Source organism: Melospiza georgiana, chromosome 3 (assembly GCF_028018845.1).
Source record: "Melospiza georgiana isolate bMelGeo1 chromosome 3, bMelGeo1.pri, whole genome shotgun sequence".
NCBI classification, from domain to species: Eukaryota; Metazoa; Chordata; class Aves; order Passeriformes; family Passerellidae; genus Melospiza; species Melospiza georgiana.
In genome coordinates this window covers 83,068,392-83,087,542 of record NC_080432.1, presented here as the reverse complement: position 1 = coordinate 83,087,542, position 19,151 = coordinate 83,068,392, and the positions used below count along the sequence as shown (strand labels likewise).

Below are 19,151 nucleotides of genomic sequence, written 5' to 3'. Positions count from 1 at the left end.
CTGTAGCCTTTAGTCACCTTGATATAAAAACTGGCATTATAACAAAGAAATCACAGATACAGAAGCACCAGTGCTACACTCCTGCCATCCTATTGTTAGAACAAAAGGAAAACTACTATATTTTTTAATACCACAAACTGCACCTTATTTCACACCAGAAGCAAGCCTATCAGGAAGAATCTGAACTATACAGCCCTTTCTTGTCAAAGCCTTGAATTTGTTGCAAAACTTGATGTTTTCATATTTCAACTTTTCTTTTAAAATGACCACAGGAAATTTTTTTACTATCATGAACAGGCCTGCAGCTCTCCATTCACGTACCTGATAATACAAACAGAGCTCACATGAAGTTACAAAGCCCTCTGTCATCTGGAAGGAGTCTAAATCCTGTTCACAGGAAAATTCATCCCTATTACTGGTGTTAAAAGCTACATTTGAGCTTTCTGCCCATACATACAGGAGCATAATTTGTCTTTGAATCAGTTTTTCTTCCTATGTTAATAGTTTTCCACGTAACCTTAAAACTAAGTCATGCATTAAATAATTCATGTTTATTTTTAAAATGCACGTCAGCAGCATGCACAATTGAAGGAATTGGAAAGACCACGTACTCTTCTTGAAGCCTTTGGACGGGGGATGAGGCTGAAATCCTCCTGCTGGAAGCCCATAGCTGCTCATTCGTTGCACAAGGCTGGCGACATTGCCAGATTTCTCCCTCCTGAGTGGCACAGCATCATCCTTGGGCTCTACATCCTTCTTAACTTCCTGAAACAAGAGATTGAAAGACTCATTGGCCACTTAAATCACCCACGAGGTCAGTGGTTTTAAACAGGTGCACCTTAGACTGACACATTTCAGGTACTTACCCTTTGGGGTATAACGACACATTATACTCAAAAATCATGGCCTTCATCCTACAACTAAACATACCCAAGGCTGTAATAAATTTGACTTTTCCATACAATTGTGTTAGTAAACAGGTAATGTGCTGAGAAAATTCAGAAAAAGGCGCAGTATTTCAACCATCTACTCTAAATCTCAGAAAAGGAGCTTTGAATCCAGAAGTCTCATATTACAACTTTTATGAAACAGCTCATACTTGAAAACATTTTTAAGAATATAAATATTACTTGAATGACAGACCATTCAATATTTTCATACATAAAGCTGCATTAGGTGATCATCTCTGCCCCAGAAAGCTCCAAGGTGTTTACAGACAAGAGATGCAATTGCACTGTTGAAAGGTGTGAGCAGAAAAGAAAGTGAGCTCCAAGAAACAGAGTGGGAGCAAGTGAGGGGGAAGATCTAAGAGGAAAATAAAAGAGATACCATTTGTCTGGTTAATGTTTCCCACTCTCCTAATCTTTCTAAATTAGAATGGTAGCACTGAAATTGATTGTGCCAAACAAGACTGAAAAGCCTATAAACATGAAAGCACCAGTTCTTGACAAAAAGGCCAAGCAGCAACAGTCACTCTACTGCATCAGCTCATTTAATGGGATTCCACTGGAGAACAGATACTCTGAAAGAAGGAAATCATCACTTTGCACAAGAACAAACCCATTAAGTCGGATCAATGGCCCATCTATTGCAGAACACAGCTTCCAGCAGCCAAAATCCCAGAAGCTCTTTAGAGCTCCTGCAGCTCAGATCCTCCCATGTTCCCAGAGCACCCATAAGGGTTCCATCAGGGAGATGGATCACCTCCCCTCCCTCCTGTGCCTGCAGCTGGAGCTGTTGAATCCCTATCCTAACCCATGGTCCTGTCTGCTCCACAGCACCCCTGGGGATGCAAACACCCACAAGTACTTGCAGCTTTTTGTGATCCACTTCACAACAATTCTTGTATCCACCATCAGTAGCCACTGGTTAACAATTCCAGGAGTTATTGCAGCTGTAGCTGCAATAAATTATTTAATACTTGAAAACAGAATTGGCAAGGCATATATATACACTTATCTCTTGTCATGGGAACTCTTGAACATGAGCTTCAAGACAACAAAGTCCATACGTTGATAAAATGCCAAAAATATGAGAAACATATTCCCCAGGACCTGTCTGGTGCTTTTTGGACTATTACAGCCCAGCTTTCTTACTTGTAGCTGTCCAGCTGGAAAACTCAGCAGGTCTGAACACCCACTGATGCTTTCAAATGTACTATGAACCTCAAGTTAAAGAGTCCAAAGCATCTTTCAATTTCTCAAAAGAACAGAGCAAGACTACAGACAGCAGGATTTTTCCTCCCACTCATCTACATTACATAAAAAAGGCTTTTTAGAAAACAGTCCAGAGTAGTTCCTGCTGTTACTCTCCTTCCTCCACAGTGACTTCTGCCCTGGAGATCTTAGCTCTGCCGAGATCCATGCCATCTTCCCAGTTCAAAAAACCCCAAAACAAACTAAAAACCAATTCCTCTTGAATAGCACAGTATCCTGCCTACCTCCCATTTGAGTAGACATTTCACATTTCAAAGATTTTGTCATTCTCAGGCCTACAGCTGGTTTTTGGCCATTACTTAGAAGTCTGATAAAACCACAAGCAATTAAATTTGGCTACAGCTGAAAAGTTTGTCACCTCCAAAATGCCTTTCTAGCTGCCTTGCTGACAAGGCCATTCTGCTCATCTTAAAAACATACTGGTACTTGAAAATCTGCCTAGAGTGCTTCTGCCTGTCCCTGGATCTCTATTTTTTTTTTTCTTTTTGCTATGCAATTTATACGGGCTCTGAAATCTCCAAGCTGCACCAGGAACTAGTACTTCCCCAGGTTTCTCAATTTTAACACCTTCCAGTGAGGAGTCAGCTCCAGGCTCCTTCCAGAGGTCAGCACTTTGCAAAAGACTTCAGAAGCAGCTGCTTCAGTTGCTTTGTAAAAAGCACAGAGATGCAAAAAGGAAGTGGGCAAGCTCCACACAGGCAGTTTGGTCAAAACATGACTTTTTTTCTAAAATTAATTTATTAGATGAAAAAAGAACAAAAACCAACAGACACACCGCTTCCAAATGCTAGAAAATATTGTGAGATAAGTACCACCTTAATCCGTAATTTGAATTAAACAGACAATATGCTTTTAAGTCCAGCATCAAGGGCAGGAAAATAATGGATAGGTTATAAATAAAAGGAAATTATTTCAGACAAAAGCACTGCCTACTACAAAAGACGCAAGACCCAAAACTAAAAAGAGAAATGCTTGAGCAACTTTCTTGCCAGGCTTGAGTGTCCACCTGAAGTAGTGACAGGTAGAAAATACTGTGGGTCTAACACAAGAAAATGGCAAATTTTAGCAGGAAGTACAGTGTAATTACATTAAAACAAAGGATCTAAAATAATTCTGTGTATAGTCATTACACACAGAAAATCTTGTTGCCTGATTCAAAGGCTGAAGATTTACTGATGAAGAATTTCCTCAGCAGACATCAAAAAGAACAACCAGACAGTGGGAGAGCCCGGCAGCACAAGGTACTCTCTGTACCTTCCTACCACAGCCAGGGTAGGAAAGCTGGGAACACCTCAATACACAACTAAGAGAAATCAGCCTAATCCAGGACACACAAAGCAAAGAGGATGTAAGGAGAAGTTCAAGGTGACTGTGATAAAAACAGGAGCAGAGACTGCAAATCTGTCAGATTTACAAGGAGCAGACGTTCAGTATGGGACTGGTACCAGCCAGGTTTGAATCAGAGTCGACTGTGACATTCTACTTTGTGTATCAGGAAACAGCACTGGAGCATCACATGGAGCTGTTTGCAGCAAGGAGAGAAAAAACAACCACACAAGAGAGTTCTGCCACAGCAGCCAGGCATAAATCTAGTTTTGACAAAGAACTACAGAAGGTGTCAGTAAGCATTGACTAAATGGGCCAGGAACTATTTTTTTCATATTTAACCCTCTACCCTTCGTAACATTCTCGTAAAGCAAGAATATTTTTTTGTTCTCATCGTTAGAGAAGAACTGCAACATTAATTATCCTTCCTTGGGGCATAATAAACCATATTAAAATTAAACCAAAACTGAAACAAATTCAGGAATCCCTGGTCTCCACACCTGCATGAGATCCACTACACCACAACCCTGTAGTTCACATCAGTCTTCTAACAGCAGGGAAGTGCTCCAAGATTCATTTTCAAAAGCACACATCAGGATCCTCTCACATACACATCCATCACCCCTGCCAGCATCTTCATCCTGGCTATCATCCTTATGACTCCTTTCACAAAGGAAGTAGTTTCTACACAAAGATCTCTCAAAACTGACAGTTATTGATGCAAACATTAATTCATGCCCTATCAATAACATTAATAGGAGTTTGCAATTCTTACATCTCTTCCAAACAGCTTGCTTGAACTTTAGTGTTGGAAAATGTCACTGCCTACAGGTCCCACCTCTGAGGTACCACAATGCCCAACCTGAACATGCCCAAGACTCCTGTCCATGGGTTTCACAAGGCAGTCAGCCTTGTTTACACAAATTATCAGAGAAGGTCTGTGTTGTGACAATACCAACAAAAAGCTCCAGGACACTTCATCTTGTTCCGAGGTGAGGCCAATGCCAGCAAAACCAAAATGGAAATATGACATTAACTGCAGCTGGAAATTTGAATATTTTTATTCTGCCAGTCCAAATGCAGTTCAAGGCTTGTCAGTATTTCCATGAGCAGCGCAGATTTTATGCATTTATGACTTGGCAGTACAAGGTCAATACAGACTGTCTCTTGGCGTGAAACACACTCCACTGGGAAGCAACCACCCACTTGCTCTGTTGTGAACTACAGCAGTAGTAATAAAGGTTTGAATTTTTCATAATCTCTACTAAACATGTATTTCACAACACTTACAGACTCACTGCAGCCTGATAGGCAAAAAACAAGTATATAAATTTAACTAGCCAAACAAAAAAAAAGTGGTTTTTGCTTTAATTCTATCCGTCACGGTTTTATAATCCCTCAAGGAAATGTACGTTAACAAATAAAAATCTCAAAATTCTCTACGTGCAGCAATACGTGATGCAAGAACTATTTTTTATATGCAGACAGAAATGCAACACATGTAAATGCAGGCACAGGCTCACGATGCCATTAAAACAAGCGGGCACTCCTGACCTACTTCCGAGGCAAGCAGGAGCAGCCTGGCCTCCAGCACTGCCCGCCCACCACGGCTCCAGCGGGGACAGCTGCATCCTCCCCACTGCCCTCGCCAGAAGCCAAGAGCTCTCAAATCAGGCAGGCAGTGGAGATGCAGAAAGCAGGTCAGAGCGTCTGAAAGGCCAAGAGTTAAAAATACAAATTCTATTCCTGAATTATAGGGCACAGAGAAGTTCATTATCCAGCAAATCTAAATCCTTAGCTAGATTCCTCAAGCACAAATATTAAGGCATCAGCTGCCATGTCCTGCTATATATGCCATTACACAAGGAAGAATCATCTTTAGACTTCTTATATTAATTCCACTGTAACATCACTTTGTGCAAAAATGATGTGCATTACTCCTCGTGGCTGAGTACATTTTAAAGCAAGATCTCAAGCAGCAGATAATGGTCTCAATCTCTAAAGAGGCTGAGATAAAGAATACACAAAGGCAAATGTTTGACTCTACACATACAATTATCTCTTTTCTTCTCCATCAGAACAGCAATGAAGAACCCATAGACTGACAAATTAAGCCCACGACTCACATTCTACTGAGTAGAAAATAAGTAACTCAGAATTGAACCTGTCATTTTAGGGGAGAGGGACGAATTGGAAGCAGGCAATAGTTCTGTTTATACAAGTTCACAGCCTGCAAAGTCCCATTCCTGAAAATGCCACATAGAAATGTGACTGTACATAAATATACATCAAAATCTGTACAGCTGCCTATAGAGGAGAGATTGTTATCTGTAACCTGTTCAAGAGCAATGAAACCTCAGTTCCTGAAGCACAAAAATCTTCACATAACTATTTAAGCACCACATTTCCAGTTTTAGTAACGGCAACAGACAGGCAGGCACAGGGCAGCCTTAAGAGCTCCAGTCACTTAAACCTTAGATATCCCACATCCTTTCATTTTGCCTGTGTCTCTACCTTGAGTAGAAAACATGATTTCTCATCCTCAATGCTGGTGCCCAGCGGCAAAATATTTAATAAAGGCAACAAAAGAAAAGATGAGTAATGTGCAGCTATTCCGACCTGTCTCATTACTTTACCTGAGCTAAAGGGAAACATAAGAAAATCCATGGACCAAAATAGCTGAGAAGCTGCTGAGCTCCTTCCCTGGAGCATTCAGGAGATCAGAGCAGGTTCCAGCTCCCAGGAGAAGAGCTTGGCTGAGAGAGGTGAGAGGCTGCCCCTGACCCTCCAGAGAATTAAACATTATTCTTGAAAATAGAAACAAATCACCTAAAGATGAAAGCAGCTACCATCTGAACAACAGACAAGATAGATAACCTTTTTTTTTGCAAGACAACTTACCTCCTGGAGAGTGCAACAGGTGTCATGGGTTGATTTTGGGGGGCTTAATTTAAGGTTGAAGTAGGTAGGGCATGTTTAACAGTGAATCACTGGGTTTAAGTGCTGACCCTCCATCACAATGAACCAACAGAGGCAGCATCACTCTCTGCCTTTGTCTCTTCACAGTCTGACTTGTTGCTTTCTATTAAACCACACCCACATCACATAACACAGCTTAACAAATTACCAATATTTTTACATGTGTTATAATCTATGCTAAATATAGATCTTTTAAACATACTGTCTCCTTGTGTGGGAGGAAAACAATCATCAGGCAAGCCATCACTTCTTTCTCACAACATGCAACATGTGGAGTATATGGGATCTCCAGAAAGCATAAAAAAATGAACTGAATTGCTGCAGATTTACAGACTAAAACCTGAGTCATCAAATAATTGTGATACTTGAAGGTCAAGAGTAGAGAAAAAGCTGAACTTTCTACATAAGGAACACTCTATAGAGGTAATGTAGAAGTAGGCTCATAGTTTCACATTTTGATACAGATTATAAAAGTACATGCATATAGTTTTCATATATACAAATAATTCAATTTTTTCATGGAGAATTGTATATGTACAGACTCTGCACCAAGCAAGCGTCAAAACAAAATCTGACATGAAGTCTTGTAAATGTTGGCAAAATGCAAAAGAGACCTCAAACAAAACCTTAAAGCCCAGATGCAGGAAAGCTCAGCAGTCAGCTCACCAGGTCTACCAACAGCAGAGCAAGGAATCCTAAATTAACAGGAGTAACTAGAGGAAGCACAGATCTTTACATCAGTGTTTCCCAATCATTTAATTTAGAAAAGAGTTCATTTTAAAATACTTCTGAAAAGAATACCTTAAGAATATTTTATGGTGTTGTCATGTTCATAGCCAGATAAAACTGTTTTAAAAAGCTGGTTACATTTCCTCTCTATTATATTTGCTAATACATATATATGAAAATTTAATTATTTTTCTTGTAATTGTTTTATAGAATAACAGTTAATGTCCTGTCAACCACCAGCCACAAAATAGTGCTTCAGATCAATGAAAGCAAGAATCACACGTGGTAGAAGGCAAGACAGAGCTCCAGCTCCCACAGCACACGTGTTTTGTCCGCTTCCCCACACGGGAAGGCTGGAAGACATTTCTTTCCCTTCTCCCAGTTACTTGCCTCTCCTGCTGGTCCAGAGAAATGTGGGATCCAGTAACCACTACAGGTTCACTCTGATGTTCAACTCAGAACATCCCTAGTTCCTTCTCATCATCATTCTGTGTCTTTCTGCCTCCACTCTGTTGCACCCAGCTTTCTTCTTCCCTGCATCCTTTTTCCAAGGCACCATCTCTTTGCATTCCCTATAAAACCTTCAGCATTTCACTCATGGCCACAAGTTAAAACACTGACACATCCACATCCCTCCACAAGTCTTGCCCAGGGCACAAAATTAAATACTTAAAAGATTGTCAAATAAGGGCTAAAAATATAAATCTGGAGTCTCAGTGGAGATTAGAAAAGGTTTAAAGATTAGGCATTACCAGAGATTCATACATTTACTAACAGTTTTAACTGAAAATGCATCTTGCTTTCTGGTCCTGTTTTGAAAGCATCTATGTAACATGCTAATCACCATCAGTTTCCAAGAATTCAAAAGCTTATTACAACAAGTCCAATGAATTCACATGCATACACCAAAATATATTTTTACAAAGTGAAAAGCATCAAAAAAGCTTGTTAAACCTAGAAAATATTTACCATAATAAACTTTCACATCAGTTCATAATATTGAATAAAGCCAGTGTTCAAGGAACACATACATTTGAAACTCAATACTGAAAGCACTGTAGTAGAGAACACCTAACCTCCCCCTCCAAAATGATGAGCAGCCAAACAAAAAAAATCACAATTGGTGCAAATATTAAGAGATGACAGGACAGAGATGAGCTACCCTTGTGCAGGTTTAAGCTTCAAGTTCACACTTAGATTACTTCATTCCAGCTCATAAAAAGCAAAAGAACCGATTGATTTAACATTAACTGTGTTGGGTGTACACACACGTTGATTTATGAGACATATGGCAAAGGACTACAATTACATGGCTGGAATGTGCAGCCAGAGCCTCCTGGGATGTAACAAACATTTTACAGCAAACAGTACCTGGATAACTAACCTCTTTGTTCTTATTACATATGCTAATTCCAGAGTGCATATTTATAGCTGCATTTTAGACTTCTGTACACAGGGAAAGTCTAAATTTAAAAGTCATGTTCCTGCACAAGCCCACTTAGTCTCTGCTGCCTGAGCAATACCTTGCACAGTTTACTCAGTGATGGTTGCAAACACCTCCTGATGAAGCACACCCTGTTTGCAGCCTCTAGGCAGGGAATGGTTGCCTTGCTCCTGTGTGGAGAGAAAGCTATAAAATTACACATGAATCAAGTGCAACTAAATAAGGATGGACAAAGGAGCAGACTGCTTCACGTGATTACATGACTAAGGACATGTATAAACCTGCTGCTCCTTCCACACAAACCATCATGCTCAATCAGAGCAGCTCGGGAGTACCCAGGAGTGTGCCACTACCACAGAACAACATCACAAGCTGATATGGCATTTAGGAAAGCAAGAGGCACAGGTACAAGCAACAAACTTGGATAACTCAAATCAGAGGGAATGATTAGCATATTAAGCAGTATTCACACAGGTCATTAATCACATTAATCATGCTTTATCCTGATGTTCTTCAGAACAGCACCTTAAGTTCCCTAAAGTTCCATATCAGTGCTGCCACTGAGCCAAAACTTAGGAGCTTTTTCCATTTCTCTCATGCTTTTGACATCACAGTACCAACATATATATATATTCCACATTTGAAAATATACTAAATATTACAAGAATCACCAGTGTTTTCCCTATTCTGTGTTCACATTCAGCCACTGAAGACTTCACAACACCACAGATTTTTATTCTTACAATAAAACAATAGTTTGTGAATGCAAAGTGAAATCTTTTTCTCAGGTGATTTTTTCAACATCTTAAAGCACAGGTCATCTTGGACAAGGAAAGGGGCACATCATTTCAACAAATTTCCTGGAGTTAAATAGCTCACTTTTGAGGAAAGCATCTGTGACACTTCAGATCTAACAGTCCATCAAGACAAATATTTCAAATAGTCAACTTACTTGCATGCTCTTTCTTACTGAACAAGACACTTATACTGCCTTGGAATATGAAATAATTCACACATCCCCAACCAACACCAACAAAGGAAATTCCTGTGTGGATGTGGTGACAGCTGAAAAGACAACCTGACACACGGGTGCCCACAAATGGCTGTGTGGGCAGAGCTGGGTCAGCAACAGCAGCTCTACAGTGCTAAATCAAACACACCTCCAGACTCCCCCTCTCCATGACAGAGACAGTCACATCACAAAGGGACTTCACAGGCTTGGGACCCAACTGGTCTGAACCCAGGCAGTCAAGCCAGTGATTCAACTGGAAAATCACAGGAATAGGAATAAATTATGGTGAGCTCTGAAAGACAGTGAAAATGCTGACATATCTGTGCCACTCGTTATATCTGTCAATGTTTTCAGCTGATTTAATTTTCTTTACTGTTGTTTTTAGAAACAATAGTTTCCACATCCTAAGCAAGGCTCACCCAAGCCAATTATCAACTTTCCAATTGGAAAAAAACTGTTTCCTTGTTTATTCCGGCCAAAACAGCTGGATAGCAGAGACTTGTCTCTCACCCCACAAGCACAGGAATCATTATCACCATTCTCACAAATCTCAAGCATGTGCCAATGGATGGGATTAGCAGGTGCAGGATTTGCTCAGGCAAACCCACAAGGTACCCCCTGAAATGACACTGTCCTCCAGTGGCCCTATTTCTCCCAAAAGCCTGAAGAAAAATCAGCAGGAACAATGGGTTGACATCATAGTACTGGCAACAGGTGTTAAAGCACCAGCCTGAGTGCTCAGCTTCACTCCTCGCCTGAAGACAAAGAGCCCAAGGTTTCTCTCATATACTCAGCACTGAAACTGAAATTACTTAATATGGCTTTCAATCTTGCATGTAATCTTTGTTTCTGAGAAACAAGAACTGCCAGCTCTGAAGCAAACATCTCCTTACCAGCAGGGCTGCCTACTCTGCCTGGGAAGCAGTGCTGCTCTGAGCACTCTGTCACATCTCTGCACAACCCACTGCTAGTGGAGACAGTTTCTTCAAAACAATAATCAAGCAAAGAAAAAGGCTGTATAAACTGAAATGGAATTTGACCAACAGGACTAATAAACTGCTGTATATCTTGCTTTCTCCAAGCCTTACTTGGATGCAAAGATTGTGGACAGAATACTTTAAGGAGCAGATGCCAACATTTTGGAAATAGCTATTTTATTCTAGTCCTTAAATACATCCTATTTATTTCAAACTAAATATGGCTTAACCTATACCCATTGCTTTAAAGGGTTATTTATTCATCTGCTTTTTTAATTGATGTTACTACACTTTTTAATCGTGCCCAGATTAGAACTAACCTAGAAGGGTCCATCTTGTCTGTGATCCCTCCCAATTCCATGAGTCCTGTTTAAAGTTCTGGGTGAGGTCAATTTTTAAAAAGGAATTAAGGGAGATGCGATGCTTGAAGGAGCTTTCAGCCAAAACTTCTCTCACTGGCTCAGAGCACACTTATGTTTACCAGCATGCCAAGAGTGATAATACAGGACAGAGGCAGCAAACACAGGCTTAAGAAGGTAGGTCAGCTGTGCTACTCTAAAGTCTTCATCTAAGGGTGATGAAAAGGGAAGAAAAGAGACTTGGGCTGTGTTTTGTTTTCACAAACACATATACCAGGAAGTTGAATATAAAGAATCAACTAAAAACAAATCATCCTTTTAGAAAGGAACTCCTTCTGCAAGCAAAGTAGCTGTCTGCAATCTCCAAGCATCTCCCTATACTACAGAAGGGGACATGAACTAAACCAACTGCAAGTAATTTTATTACACAAACAATTCTAAGACCATAAATTTCCACCATATACTAAATAAACTCTCAAAACCATATTGCAAGCATAATTTTTAAATTCATGCTGTCTCCATTCACTATCCCGAAACACAAAGTCTGTTTACAACATTTGATGTTAAAAACATAAGGAAAATTAAACAAGCTTACCACTTCCAAGGACATATTTGCTCGAACACACCCAGTGTTGCAGATTTTTTTTATTTAGGGGGAGGAAGTAAAATGTCACAGTGAGCAAAGTTCACGTGCTAACCTGGAGAGGCTCCAGGCTCGGTGCTAGAGCAGCAGCAGCTGCTCCCACCTGTGCAGGCAGGAGGCTGTTCCTGCAGCAGCAGCACCAAGGCTGAGGGGCTGCATGGCCCAGACTCGCTCAGAGCAGTGCCCAGCCCGCTCACCCAAATGTCCCCAGAGCCTGCTGGCAAACTCCTCTGCCTTAACCGATGAGAGCTACTGATTAATCTGTGCTCTGCTCCTCCCTCATCCCAGTTACTGCCCTGAGCTTATGATCAAACTGGTTTTACTACCATGTAAAGCCTATTACTCACAATACAACTATTTACAAAACTAAGATAGCAATAAATGAAATAAAACAAGGAACTTCGGTTCTTAAAAAAAACTTCTCAGCTATGTAGAGACAAAAACCTTAAGAAAATAAGCAGAAGGATGAATACGAAATCAACACTTTCAGTTATCAACACAACAGGTGTCTGGAGAGTGAACAGAATTACTCGAAACAAATAAATCAACAAAAACGAATCTTAGTCCATCTTGTCAAAGTAAATGCAAAAAAGGAGTTAAGACTCATTGGGCCAGAGAAAAGAGGTAGGTCTGGGGAATTTCCTGAAGGAGAGGAGGCCTGGACTCTTAACCTTTACTTTCAGAGAACTGAAAGTAAAGTCTACATAAAGTCTAGAAGCAAACAGAGGTAAAACCCAACCCAAAATCAAAAAGTCTTCCACATTTCACACACATTAATATCTCAAAAAACCTCACACATTCCATCTAACAGCATTACTACACTTCTCTAAATTACACTGGAAACAAACAAATGTGTGCACATTTTTCACCGTGATGGATTTTAGAAAGGAAAAGCTGCTCTCAAAGAAAACAATAAAAGTCTGCTAGGTTCCATTGCTAAATCCTTTCAGGAATTTATGAAATTGTTTATTTTAAATTGCCCATACAGGAAGAAGAAGATAAATGGCAATAACAATGTCAGAAACAAGAACTCTGTTTCAACCCCACTCAAAGAGGACATGCACAAAGTTTAAGCAGGAATTTCAGACGAGGTTTTGTTAATAACACTGGAAACGTGCACTCCAAAACCCAGCTCTGCAATACAGGCAGAACATCTTTATGAAGCTGCAGCACTGACAAGAGAATTCAAGGAAATGAGCTTCACAAGTAGGCAGTGTAATTTTTTGCTTGCACTGTTTTTTAACCTGCTTGTGTTCAACTGTACATTTACCACTATCTCCTGGTTTTAGGACTGCTTTGGACATCCCACACACAGAGTTCACAGCCAACTTTTACAACACCTCCCACTCCCCACCCCACTCAGTGGCACTGCACAGTAGTATCTGAGGATGTTTCAGAAGCTTTATGGGGTTCCCTTCAACTGAGACTACCAGTTCTCTTTCTTTTAAAGCAAAATGATGCAAGTCAGCACCAAGAACTGCACCTTTTGGGACAGACCATCTCAGACTGCTCATTAACCCAGCAAGTGATGGGCTCACAGAAAACATCCTGGTCCCAGCTGGCACCAGGAACCAGACATCACCAAGCTCTGGTCGTTCTCCAGGATCTCTCCATCAATATGCAAAAGGCTTCAGTAGAAGCCATTAAAACCCAACCAGAAAGTTACCAGATGATGTTATAAGGTAACAAGCGTCAGCATTACACCAGTATCCACAAGAAGCTTCCATTAATTCCCTTCTCCACAGAAGTGCTTCAAAGTCACATAGTGCTTAGCACACCCACAGTGTACAACAAATTAACCCAACTCAAACCACAGTCTCAGCTTCCTCTGCTGCACTTCTGACAGCAAAGACCCAACTGCTACCACTGCAGGAAACAAGCCTACCACCACAATTTAAAATTATTGTGCATATTTAGAAGACTTGAGAAATAAAAGGAAGACACAATCAAAAATCTATTTCCTGCTTTAACAACCCAAAATGAAGCTGACAACACTTAGTCATTCTTTAGACAGAAAAGATGCATTTGTCAAAGCATGAGAAATGGCATAAAATGACAGTAAATCCTATGTATGGGCAGAGCCCAGAAGGAGGGAACAGAAGGGGACTGATCTGCTTTAGCAGTGAGGATACAGTCTGAATCTGGGGCATCCAACATACTCAGGCAGCATGCAGCAATAATCCTCCTGTCCTTCTAACAGTCCAGAAGCATCCTTGCACTGCCCAGCAGCCAAGGACAGTTTGCAGCTGGCACCAAGGCAACAAGCTCTTTTCCTGCCCTCACACAGGATGAAGAACAGACAAACTAACAAAATTAGCCAAAACCAACTGGCTTGAATTAGAACCTTCTCCCAGTTCTCTTCCAGTTGATGAAAATCAAAGGCTTTTATTTATTTAAAAAAAAATTATCTTCTCTAATAGCATCTAACATTTTAAAAAGAAAACATGTTTGTCTTTACCCAGTTCAATCTGTCATATTTATTATATTTTTTAATTTTACACATGAAGGCAAATCTAGTGGATAATACGTGCACTTTCAGCTTCAAATTTTAATCTTTTATAGATCAGCACAAATTAAAATTTACCATTCATGGAGATGCTAAATCCTGGCCACAGTTCAATTCTTAACAAACCACTGTGTATATATATATTACACCAATAAGCCACAAATTTAACCTCATAATGCATTCAGGCCAGATCCTCATTTCATGCATGAAATTACACTCATAACAGGAGAGTAAGATGATCCTTTCAGGAAGTGATAAATATTTAAGTAGAGCCCCAGAATTTTGCAACCAAACCTGTAAAACTTGGTGCAACCCTTAGTACTGCCCACAGCAATCTGTGCTCTCTGGTCACATTTCTGACCTCTTTCACACTTCTGTGCTCCTTCCCTTTCATGTGGGTCATGAGAAGTCAGCGATACTCATTTCTTGTCAGCATCCTCACTGTTCTTACCACTCCCAATGGTGGTGGCTGCTCTCAGCAGCAAACCAATAAATCCATCTCTCCAGGGACTTTCCTCATTCACAGGGCCAAAGTCCAGCCCTGCCTGAGCTCTTTTCCACCCCCTCCAGCAGGCTACCCACACCTTGCAGGTGTTAGCAGCACACCAGGCCAACAAGGGGCATTTGAGTTTAGCTGCTGAGGCTTGGTACTTGCAGCAGTCTGGTCACAAAAATATCCCATAGATCCTGCAGCATGATCCAACAACCCACCACAGCAGCAAATGAGAATGATTTGGGAGGAGGCACAACAAACAAACAACAACACACCACCAAAACACTTTTGTGCAACAGCTTTCCCAGAAAGTCTCTCTCAAACTATCACTATCTGTAAATTAACTTTTACAAAGAAAGTATAATTAAATTAACCATGAAGAAAACACACAACTTTCATGTCCCTAACAATTAATGCTTTCCCATGATCTCACCACTGCACAACAGCCTTCCAGCCTAAACACACTATCTTGAAGAAAAGTTCCCAACATCAGCCTCATAACTGCACTCAGCTCCAGCACCAAGAAGGCAAGTTACCCTTGTTGTCATGAAACAAAAGTGATCATTTTCTTCTATGCAACTTCCCTTCTGCTTCTCCAAACCCCTACACCTTCTAGAAAACTTACTGTCCTCTGTAATTCAGGACATCCGACCATGCCATGCACATATAAACAGCTGGTAAGTTAAAAATACTTGCAGCTGAGATGTCAGGATGGAAATAATTTTAAACAAAATTTATAAAAGCCACAGCTGCAGAAGGGGAAGAAGAGATCCAACAAGCATGGCAATTAACACATAAATGTGTCACATCTGACCCAGGACAAGCTGCTGACACACAGAGCAGAAAAGAGCCAAGGCTAATGCTTTTTCTCTACACAGCACTTGAGAGCTAATTAAGAACACCAGCAGAGTAATCATCAAACACCACTTGAGGTCAAATTGCTATTTATACAGGACTCAAAACCCAAAAATGACTTTGAACTAAAACTACCAACAACTTGAAAATGTTAGACAAGTGAAAAGCATTTGTACAAACTTTCCCTTGGTAGGAGACTCTCTCTGAGAACAACTGGATTGCCCCCACCAGTTTTAAAAGGAAAATCTTAAAACCCCTCACAGTAAATCAGAAAATAATAATTTCAATTTTTCAGAAAAATTGTCAAATTTAAAGTAAGTGTAAAAAAGTGTTTATAGCACTGGACCAATATCCCCTTAGGTTTTCGCAACATGAAAGTATCACAGTAAGGTACAATGGACAATTCTGGTTTGAAAGGAATTAATTTCACTTCAAAAGGGGCAGGAATACCTACATTCACTTGGACTATATGGAAGTGTTACACCGAGGAGTTTGCAGAGTCACAAAAAAGGCAGCGCCAGCAGCAGAGTCCAGGGTAAAACAGCACTGCCCCTTCAAATAAAGCAGCTTCATCCAGGCTGAAGAATCCACATCAGCAAAGCCTGAGGATGTGGATCCTCACAAAACTGAGGATGCAGTTTTTCATTATAGATGAGCTGTGACTCCACTTTGCCAACTCTCTCATGGCTGGATGTCTTATGCAGGGGTAGGTTTAGGGTTTTTTTATATTCTTGTTTTTTTTAATCAGTTCATCCCACTAAAGCAGATAACCATGGCTACAGACAATTTGGTTGAAGTCAGAGTGACAGAGAACACATCATTCAAGGATACAGGCCAAAATAAATGCTAAAGTAAGAACAGACAGCAGAAGTTAACTTTAAAAAATCTACAAAAGCATATTAAAAAATGTTAGCACCTTGAATGTCTTCCCATTAAAAAAAACCATCCTGTTACAAATACAACATCTATGTATTCCAACTATTTCAGTAACAGTGGCCCAGCCAAACCACCACAGTAAAATCAAGGCAATGCAGAAAACTCACCTTCACAAAATTGTCAGGGAACATGCCCCTTCTGCCATTTAACTCCCCTTCCAGCCATCCCTCTTCTTCCAGTTTTTTCACATTCCTGATGATCTCCCCAACTCGGATTGTTAACTCATCATCGTGCACTGCATCATAGTCATATTCCACAATATAGTCCACTAAAAAGAAAAACAAAAACACACACCATTAAAACAACCCAGACTGGGAAATGCAACTTGAAAGCCAGGCATGTTCAAAAGGCAAACCTAACAATGAATGCTAACAACAAGCATCTCCCTCACAGCAATGCTCATTTGTGAACTGTGACATTCCCACGTATTTTTGAGAGGGAGACACAATTGGATAGCCACCTATCAGAATAAAGTAAATTTAGGAAGAGGACACCAGGTCGTATTTTTGTGGTGGTGGGTAAGTTTTTGTTCATGTCTCATAGAAGGAATTGCTGGCAATGATTTTTTTCCCCACCAAGTTCCAGCTGAAGATTTACCAATTATGAATCACTGAGCACAGGGCAAGTGCTTCTGACTCAGTGCCCATTTGGGGCCAAGGATCAGACACTGTGTATATGGTACATACTTGCAATGCTTTGTTAATCCTCATACTTAAGCCTGCTACTATGTCTGCAAAAAACTAATTGCTCCACACACAGAATTTTTGCAGGTTTGATCCAAGAAATTCAATACAGCCAGAAGGTGTGTGATTGGCAGTATCATACAACTTAAATTGCAAATATGTAAAAAAAGACCCTCCTTCAGAGTAATTTGGTTTGTCTGAAGTAGAATAAGCAAGTGAGCTTTACTTTTGGTACAATTAAGTTTACTCAGAGGAGCACAGCAGTGCATTCACACACTTATCCATCTGTTGCACAAGGTCCATGAGAGTTGCTCACTGGCAGCTTGAGGCTTGCTTGGCAATAAAGACTCATTTGTTCATCAAGGAATTCTGTTCATGCCTGAAATTTCCACAAACCTGCAGCAATCAAATAATCTTCCCTCTCACTCAAATTCAGTCAAATATCCAGGCACTGCCAAATGTTAAAACACTGTCCTCAATGAAACCTCCCTCTCCTCTGCAGATCACAATGCACAAGAGCATAAGGTTAAAAGACAGAAATTCTGAAAGGTTGTGGAAGTTTTTTTCCCAGGTTAATCTATTTTATCAGTGCATAATAATACCCAACAATTAATTTAAAATGAAGGAATCAAATAGGAAGAAGCATTATTTCCTTGTTATTGAACTTAAGGCTGCATTAAACCAATGTGTAATTCTGATCAGTGGGCAGTTTTAATTACAAGTGCAGCTGCAGTGATTGCAATTAAGCCTTTATCCCTCTGCTGCCTAAGGACAGCCAGAAAACCCTTAGTGAAAAACAGAACTACATGATGGTGCTATGAATGCAAGAGATGCTTGAACGATATGTCAGGCAAACTATTTTCTGAATGCACCCTTTAAAGGAAGCAGTAGACATCAACATGAAGACTTAATTTTGCCAGAGTTAATTTGAAGATTGTTGAAGACTCAATTTTTAAACTTTCTTTCTTTAACAAAAAACAATCATTTTCTTTCTTATGCACAGAAGTTATCACCAGAGTTGTCTGCCTATGATATGCACTTGGAACTTCTAGCACATCTTTCTGTACTGTAGATATATACCTTTGCCAAATGTACTCTTTAAGCTTGTTTCAAAGCATCATATTCCCCCATTACTGCCTGCAGCAAGCAGAGTAGTTCTGTCTTGCTTCTGCACACAATTGTCTCTTGAGTGGCTGACAAAATATTGCCAAACATACATAAAATTCTGGCAGTCACAAATCATAAAGACAACAGTCATTCATCACCTAAGAGTCTGCAAATGAAAACATCACCTTCCAACCAAAGCAACCCAGCCATTCTGGAAACCTATAAATGCAGAAAAATGTAAGAAATATCCATGTCACATATTTCTCTCATGATATACTGTTTTGAAGCACATTAGCAGATAGCATATCCTATAGAACAGCTTGACAAAGCTAAACATGGAAAATGGATCACAACAGTGTAAGTCATGGCAAATGCTCGCAGCAGTGACTTGAACTGCCAAACACCTGGTCCTTTTTCCACAGCAGCAGTAGATAATCACACCCACACTGTGTCAACATGAACCAATTCTATTGAAAGCTTATTTATTCCCTTGGGAGAACGTTCCTGTATTTGTGTTTGAAATGCACAGAACATTCATGTGGTCACCTATCCTGACTACAAAACACTTACTTGGTCATGCCACCAACAAACAGAGAACCTGAAAAACCTCCCAGTCATCATCCACATGTCTTTATGTTTCAAAGACAAATAGCAGTAAACAATCATCAGCTTCTTACATTTGAAATTGAGGTGCTGAATTTCCTCCTGTATTTGTGAGTGATACCCAAAGCCACCCTTGCTCTCATGGATACATAGACAAAACAGGTATGAACTCTGTTACCTGTCTGTGGAAGTGGAAGGGACCATGGGGAATGTTAAAATAGTTTCATCCCATAGATTTTTTTTCATATGATGGCAGAGGATCAGCAAGGAGCTACACATCCCA

The 19,151-nt window shown here is 40.2% G+C and overlaps 1 protein-coding gene across 3 annotated transcripts in view; it reads right to left on the bottom strand.

Moving 5' to 3' along the window:
- CD2AP (CD2 associated protein) overlaps positions 1-19,151 on the bottom strand; it is a 76,614-nt gene that overhangs the window by 38,293 nt on the left and 19,170 nt on the right. For 2 of the 3 annotated variants that reach the window (XM_058020035.1, XM_058020037.1), the window contains exons 2-3: positions 16,583-16,743; positions 612-765 (exon numbers count right to left, since the gene is read on the bottom strand). In XM_058020035.1, the coding sequence (XP_057876018.1) occupies positions 612-765; positions 16,583-16,743 (315 nt within the window). Of the gene's footprint in view, positions 1-611; positions 766-16,582; positions 16,744-19,151 lie in introns of those variants that run through there. The other variant, XM_058020036.1, reaches the window with a different exon arrangement.